Source organism: Silene latifolia, chromosome 4, assembly GCF_048544455.1.
Source record: "Silene latifolia isolate original U9 population chromosome 4, ASM4854445v1, whole genome shotgun sequence".
NCBI lineage: Eukaryota > Viridiplantae > Streptophyta > Magnoliopsida > Caryophyllales > Caryophyllaceae > Silene > Silene latifolia.
The window spans coordinates 21,049,303-21,057,763 of record NC_133529.1 but is presented as its reverse complement, the minus strand read 5'-3'; the positions used below and the strand labels follow the sequence as shown (position 1 = coordinate 21,057,763).

The 8,461-nt window shown below is 36.7% G+C and overlaps 1 protein-coding gene across 1 annotated transcript; it reads right to left on the bottom strand.

Annotated features, from left to right (window-relative positions):
* Positions 1-6,963: 6,963 nt before the first annotated feature.
* On the bottom strand, positions 6,964-8,091 carry LOC141651213 (uncharacterized). Its single transcript, XM_074458934.1, has one exon. It carries the CDS (start codon positions 8,089-8,091, stop codon positions 6,964-6,966), a length of 1,128 nt encoding a protein of 375 aa, XP_074315035.1.
* Positions 8,092-8,461: the final 370 nt, after the last annotated feature.

Here is an 8,461-nt window from a genome sequence, read left to right as displayed (position 1 = left end):
TAGTAGTTGAGTATTAATGGTATGGTTACATCTGGCATGGGATGATGGATATGCGAATGGGAGAACATGTTATGAGGGGCATACGAGTTAAGCTCGGGTGAGAGGTAACCTTTGTCAGGTGGTAACTTACGTGATCAGGATTGACTAGTTGGATATGATTACGGGTCTACGATGTGTATTAATGTTTGTGTGAGGTTTTGACCTCACAAGAAGTGGTATTATGTGATAATTATAAAGTTGTTATCTGAATTTTCTATATGTTGAGTACGATAACCTAATTGAATGATTTAAAAAAAAATGGTAATAGTTTGATTGATCTGGCATGGTTAGTTATAATTGCATGTGTATTTATAATACATGTGTATTCCGTGAAATGGTAGGGATGATGTTCATGAGGTGCTTGTCCGTTTATTCATATAATATGTTGCGTTGTGATTTAGTAAAGTGGATTTGAGTAAGTTTTCTTGTCCGAGAAGTTATTTCTGAGTCAGTGTTTATGGGATTGTGTATGTTGCGATGTCTATCGGTGTGGTTGTGGTGCCTCGGGTGGTGATCCGGGCACGGTACTTAGTGTTGTGATGCGGGTATTTTCGCACTGCGGTGTGGCTGTTGGTGGTGGTGTTGCGATGCCGTCACCGGTTGTGGTGGAGTAGGCGGGATGATTATGATACGAGTTTCGAAAGTAAATACCAGTTATACATAAATTGTTGTTTTGTTTGATGTTGCTTCCTGTGAGTTTCAGTTTGTGCAGATAGACAGTTCTTTTGTTTATTGATGTTTATTACCAGTTAAGTTTGGGAATGAGGGTAGAGTATGATATGAAAGAGAGTTGTATATGTTTTCGTTGTTGTCGTGGTATAGTGATATTCTGTTGATGGGACGCAGTTGTCAGAAGTTGTTACAGTACATTTGATCTTGTTGTAGATGAGGCACCGGTGCACATAGTCATGGCAAGTGATTCGTAGAACATGTGTGGTAATGATCTGAAAGCTGCAGGTGGTTCATAATATTTCTTTTAGACAGTGAGTATAGGGTGTTGGGAATTGGTGTCATGTTGAGTTATGAATGAGTTTTGCGGTAATGAAAGAAAGGAACTTGAGGATCTAGTGTGAGTGTACGTAACAAGTGTGGATCGTTAGTTATGCTTTTGGTGATAGGAGTTTTATATAGTTTACATAAAGAGGTATGTCATGTTGCGGTAATGTGGTAGAGTTAGAGTGTCTCTTATGATCAGGATTTTGTGGTATTGGTTAGATGGAGTGCAGAATAAGTTGAGGTATGAGAACTGTTTAAGTAAGAGAGTCTTGGAAATAGAAATGGTTATATGTGTGAGGGTATAGGCGGTTATATTTGACACGTGGTGGTGATGAAGATAATGAGAGGATATAGCTAAGGATCTAGTATTAGTGAGTTACGAGGACGTAACACGTGTCTTAAGAGGATTAGGATGCGTCAAAGAGCGTTTGAGGGTTGTGTATGTCGTAATATAATTGGAAGTAGAGAGTTGGTATAGCATAAAGAATGGATTTGTATATATTGTGGTTGATAGTGTTAAAAGGCCATGGCTGGGCTTGTAGTAGTTCGATGTTTAGGAGTGGGAGAATATTTCGATAGTGTTGACAGTTGGATGATGATGTTATGAGTGTGAGTAAACTTCAAGGACGAAGTTCCTTTTAAGGGTGGTAGAATGTAATATTCCGTTTGATGTCTATGAGTGTCTTGATATTGGATTTGCTAGTGGATGATATATTATGGAGCTAGCAGCGTTTGTGGACGGTAGTTGGTAGTGTATGGGGTTAGTGTCAAGAGAGATATAATGGAGTTGGTACGATATCGTGAGCCATGTTGTGGAGGTAGGAATAGTTGGTGGAGTTGGTGTTACGAGTTCATGTTTGGTCGGTTGGGGTTTTGTTTTGAGTTCTTAGTTGCGTTGTTGTGTCTTGATCGAGTTAGTATGTTTGTTTTTGAGTATGGGTTGAACTTCGGGGACGAAGTTCTTTTTAAGGAGGGAAGACTGTAATACTACGGTTTTCTATGTCTATGGGTACTCTATCGAGTGGGGCTTACTCTGTCGAGTAAGTAGTTTTTGACGCAAAAGAGTAGTCTGCCTGTAGGTTACTCGATCGAGTAAGTTGGGTACTCGATCGAGTACGTTAGTTACTCGATCGAGTAAGTGTGTTTTACGGGGTTGTTTTGACGGGTTTTGCTAATAACACGAGTTTAATATAAAAGGTTTCCGTCAGTTTATTTCATCACTTTTTAACCTTTCTAAACCTTTCAAAAGAAAAAGGAGTTACATAATTCTCTCTCGTTGCGTTGTTGGCAAATCCCCAAGGCTAGGAGTGTCGGATCATCTTGTTCTTTGCATCATAGTGTTCCTTGCGTCAAGGGTAAGATCTACATACCAATTTTATAGTATTTAGTTGACTTTGTTTAAACCCTAATTTTGGGAATTGGGGGTTTTTATGATTTGTTGATGTTAGATTGTGATTATATGATTATGTGATATGAGGAGGATTCGTAGAGGAGAGGTTTTGAGACAGCTGTTGAGATCGTCTGCTTGTATTTGCATTCCAGGAAGGGTTTCCCTACTCATTATTAGTCACATGATGTGTTGATTGTTGGTTGTGATTGTTGTATATTGTCATACTCTTATTGTGACGGTTGTTGGATTTGGTTGCTGTTAGTAGTTGTGATTAATTGTATCTGTCTGTGTTCTTCGGGGTGCGTCCCTGGCTGAGTGGAGTCTCTTGCGGGAGTGGCTTCACGCCCATTATTCGCCTTCTGTGGAACCCGCCACAGAAGGGATGTGCACATTAATGGATTTGGGTTTATCGCTCGACGGAGATGAGCGGGGCTTAGGTGGGAACGGCTGCGGTCCCCCACTGGCGGCGAGGAGTAACCTGTTGCGATGGGTACTCTGGCATGGCTACACACTTTAGTGTATAGTCAGTATTGAGGAGTTGGTGATGGAGTTGGGGTTGATGTGATGATTGGGCTGTTTTGATTCTTGTCTTATTGTGATTGTATTGTGTGATTAGTACTGACCCCGTTTAAATTTTTTAAAAACTGTGGTGATCCATTCGGGGGTGGTGAGCAGGTATTGAGCAGGTATGGTTGATGCGTATGGGATAGCTGGGATGAGTCATCACGTTGCAGTTAGAGGTCTTCCGCTGTGTCAGACGATGTCTAGTAGCTTTGATAGTTTTTATCAGTAGACCATTTGAGTGCTTTGTAATTCATTTAACAGTTTTGGTTTGAGACATGTAATCACTTAAATTATATTTACTTTTAAAGTACGTTTCTTTATTTTCTTATGATTATCATTGCCTCGGATAACCGAGATGGTGACGTTCCTATACCTGAGTGGTCCTGGTAAGGCACTTGGAGTATGGGGGTGTTACAGTAACACCCCATGTTAATTGAAGAGGTCCAGTGATAGACTTAAATGACTAGTGCTTAAAGGTATTTGAAGTACTACTCATATAAAAAAAGTTCACTTTATTTTATGGTCATCCATGTAAAAGAACTCCACAGTTAAACGTGCTTGGACGTGAGTAGTCTTAAGATGAGTGACCTCCTGGGAAGGTTCCCGGGATGCACATGACTGAGGACAAAATGTGTGACCTCCTGGGAAGGTTCCCGGGATGCGCATGACTGAGGACAAAATGTGTTATAAAAGACCCGTATTAATCCGTGGGCCATGTACACAGCCTGGTGAGCTATTATAAGTAATCGCTCCCGACCCGGTTTGGGTCGGGGTGTTACACCCAACCCGAAACAACCCGACCCCCTTGACTAGAAAAAGAGCCGACCAACAAACCCGAAACAAACTCGAAACCTGAAATGACCCGTCCTGACCCGAATTAACCCAAAATCAATAAGAGATCCGACCCGAACCCGACCCATTGACCCATTTTGTCATGTCTAACGGAGGAGGCTAAATGAGGCAAAGTAAAAACAAAAAAAGGTTTGTGAATGTAGTGGGCATATTTATCTCTGGGCCATCGTTATTCTATAAAATCGTCTTTCTTAACAATTTGTGAGCCTCATATATATGTTTGAAATAACAACCCTAAATTAGGCCCAGTTTATAGCATATAGTGTGTTTGACAAAAAATATCTAATTTTTCTTATTCTTATAGGTTTTTCTTGTACTCCCCCTATTCAACTACAAATACAACCGCTCATATTTTGACAATATTTATGTTCGATAAGAATATTCGGTATTCCCTACAATATATAAGAGATATTTACCTGGGATCTTGTTTAATTCGTCTTTGTAAATGTAATTAGAATATCAAACTTTTATATTTTTTTATAACGTAAAATTCAAGATATTTATGTCATAAATCTTGCATTGACAAGTGTGTAATAGGATCGTGTTGTATTTGGAATTGAATGGAGGAATAGCAAATCCCCCATACTACTAAAGAAAATAAAAATTCTCTTAGTTTTCCCTCCAAAAGCCATCTAGCTAAATAAGGTAACAAGTAAAAAAAAAAAAAAATTCACTACATTATTATCTTTTCAATCAATATATTCTTATAATTAAACTCTAATTTTTTAATTAAAACTAGTATAGATCCCGCGCAAATGCGCGGTTTTTTAGATAAGAATATTAGAGAATTTAATAATTATACTATTGGTATTTAACTCCATTTGAAATTTAATTATAAAATTTACTATTAGTAATTTTGTATTAAGAGCTAGAAAAGAGATTGTTCAACACTTTTTACTCCGTATAAGATTGTCGGTTTTGCTAAAATTAATTTATTAACTTTGTTTTAATAAAACGTTGTTTTTAATTATATCACTATATCCACCGAAGGCATTATATAAACAATTAAAAAAAAGTAACCAAAATATATCATAAGTAAATGAGAAAATTGTTGATTACAGCCTTTTATAAACCTCATTTTGAAAATTACAGCCTTATATAATTTTTTTTGAAAATTACATCCAAAATATTACTTTTCTTCTAAAATTGCACCAACTTGAGGTTTTTGGTGATTTTTGATGATGTTTTTTATGATGTACCCTTTATTATTTGAGAGCCTACTTACCCAAATTTCTTACCTCTCCTTAACACAAACCAATTAATCACCCCAAACATCATAAAAACATCATAAAAATTCACCGGAAAACTCAAGTTGGTGCAATTTTAGAAGAAAAGTAATATTTTGGATGTAATTTTCAAAAAAAATTATATAAGGCTGTAATTTTCAAAATGAGGTTTATAAAAGGCTGTAATCAACAATTTTCTCTAAGTAAATTTTTCTTTTTAGAAGTAATAACAATTTATGAATACTTTCAAGTCTAAACTCGTAGTACATTTGTATCAAAAGATAAAATAATATAACTAATTAGAAAAGGTTTCCTAAAAAAATGTTCTTGGTCATAATGTTTAGTTTTAAAAATAATAATAGTAAAATATTTATATCACATTGTACTTGTAATTAGTGCAATTTTATGTATGTAACAAAATAAGAATATTCGTTAATATGTCTATGCAAGTTAAAAGAATATTATCCCTTTTTTAAATGGTATATAGAATTATTTATTGTATGAAATTAATCAGTATAGTCCAGTTGTAGATATGATATTATGAAGCCCATTTATAACTTAAGTCGAAATTAATCAAGATCGCCCAGTTTTAGATCTGATGTTATGAAGCCCATTTATAGCCTAATTCATTTAGGCGGGACAACTTTAGAGATTTCTTATTCTTTTAGTTTAAGGGGGATTCATACTTATGATTTTTTCATTAAAATCTATAATTTATTATGCAATCATTTCCATTTCCATAAATATTATTTTTTATCTGTTACACTCTAAAATTACGCAAACCTGCTTCTTATGCAGTCTATAACATAATTATTGTCATCACTTACACCCTAAAATTACGTAAATCTGTTTCTTATATTATCCTTCATCAGTTATACTCTAAATATGGTGTATATTTTAAAGGACATAACAATTTTTATTGGGATATTCTACATGGTACCCCTCAACTTTTCGACTTTCTACATGGTACCCCTACATTTTAGAAAACACACATGGTACCCCTATACTTTGTCATTATCACTAAACTTAACCTTAAACTTATTTTCCGTCAACTTAACTCCATTTTAGTTGCTAAGTGATGACATGGACGCTTATGTGTTTGCTTATGTGGATCTTTTATTATTTGTTTAGTTCCCTTACATTTCCCTCCAAACTTCCCTTCATTTCCCTCCAAAATTTGTCTGTTTAATACCCTTGAATGTTCTTATTTCCAGTCCATCTATCCTTTATTCCTCTTTCTTCCTTCTCGTGTTCTCCTCCATGCCCTTCATTTCCTGTATTTTTTTCATTCATTTTTCTCTCATGTCTTCTTCATCCTCTTGGAAAAAATTACCAATAAACGGTATTGAATTTAGGAACCAATGTTGCAATTAATGTGGTAGAAATGCAATAATTAAGATATCGGGTTCCGTTAACAACCCAAGAAAAGCTTATTTCAAATGCCTAGATTGTAATCATTTTGTAATGTGGTTATCGGAAGACCATGTCACCATTACAAAGGCTTTCAAAAATCGATGTGGACATGAAGATGAAGATGTGATGAGTGTTGGAATGAATGAAGATATCATTGAGTTGAAGAAGGAGCTTATTGAATTTACTTAAGTATGAAGTTTTACATGAAATGTATTACTAACACTAAATAATCTTAGAATAAGACAAACTAATCAAACAACTAAAGAGATAACATTGCTAACACACACAACCAACATGCAATGTAATCTAGAGATAATCAACCTATTTTGATCGCCAACTAACAAAAGATAGTAGGCAATAATTAACTTACTTTTCGCGTAGGTAGTGAAGTGAGATGAAGTTGAAGGAAGGAGATGAAGTTGAGAGGAGGGAGATGAAGTTTTTTTTTTTTTTTTTTTTTTTGGCAGCTGTAAAAGAACCATACTACAATCCCAATTTAGCCCGAGCTAGGTTATGGGCAACCTTATTAAGACGACGCGGTAAGAAACTAATGCAAATACAATGAAACATCAAGAGGTCGGACTCCATATCATGCAGAATCCCCCTGACCAAGTGGTGCATAGCCTCCACCCTAGCAAGTTGAAGAAGTAGTTGAAGACAATCAGAGGATAAGTCCAAATGAAGTATATTACTTCTAGTAGCCCATCTCAAAACTTCCCTAATGCCAATCGCTTCAGCTTGTAATGCAGATTCAACATCAAATCTTTTGGCAAAAGTCCCATAACATTCCCCATTAGGTGCATAGACAATCCAACCTGCAGAAGCATGAAAAGAACTTACCCAACTCGCATCAACTTTGACACGGAAAAGAGCACAAGTTCCTTTTTCTCCCACCAAAAAGAACGGAAAATGATTACAAATCTCATTCCTCAAAGTGCCCAACGGACCATGACAGTCAGACCCCAAAGTAGAGGCTTTAGAAGCAAGCCGCGACTCCGCTTCCAAAGCCACATTAGTAGTGTTAGAAAGAAATGAAAAGAAGTACTCAAGCGAAAAGGACTTTCCTAAGAACATAATTTCATTCCGGATGCGCCATAAACTCCATAGAACAGAAAGGAACCGGATGATAGTATTAGATGAATCATCCTTTGTGAAGAAATAATTAATCCAATTTATAATCCAATCACGTAACCGAACAGACGAAGTAAACTCAGTAGAAATACCAATCGAGGAACACGCCCAAAGACGCTTAACCAGAAAGCAATCCCTAAAGAGAAGCTCTAAAGTCTCCACCATACCATCCTCCCCACACCAAGGACACGCCGACCCTATGAAAAGATTCCGTTTAACAAATTCAGCTCCCACAGATAGTGAATCAGTCAAAATTCGCCAAACAAGAATCTTCCAAACTTGCGGACCTGGTAAGTGCCATAACCGTTTTTTACAAAAAGCCTTTGTAGAGGCATCAACCCTACTCCCATCCTTTAACGAACTATGAACACGTAGATAAGAAGCAAGGCAGACCGCGTACCCGCTTTTGACCGAGTAGTTCCCCGAAGAAGTAAGCGTCCAGAAAATACAATCATCAACAGCAGTTTTACAAATAGGCATGGCACAGATCCGACAAGCCTACTCGGGTTCAAACAATTCAAAGATAAGACCATGATTCCAACACAACGAAGGAGTAAGAAGATCTTTCACAGTGAAATTCATCATAGAACCTGGCAGCGGAAATCCCAATCTCGTAGTTTGAGGCGGAACATCACCACCAACCCATCTACAATTCCATATACTTAGCGTTGAACTGACACCTTGTTTCTAACCCAAGTGAGACAAAATCAACTCTATTCCATAAGATAAACTCTTGCAACCCCAAGTTTGATACGAGCAAGATTTCAAAGACCCAGGCATCACTAGATGTTTGTTGCAGATGAGCTTATCATAGAAAACTCGACTTACCAAAGAGTCTTTCATAGACAGG

Coding starts and splice junctions, on each gene's coding strand:
- LOC141651213 (XM_074458934.1), bottom strand. CDS start 8,091: ATGCCTATTTGTAAAACTGCTGTTGATGATTGTATTTTCTGGACGCTT.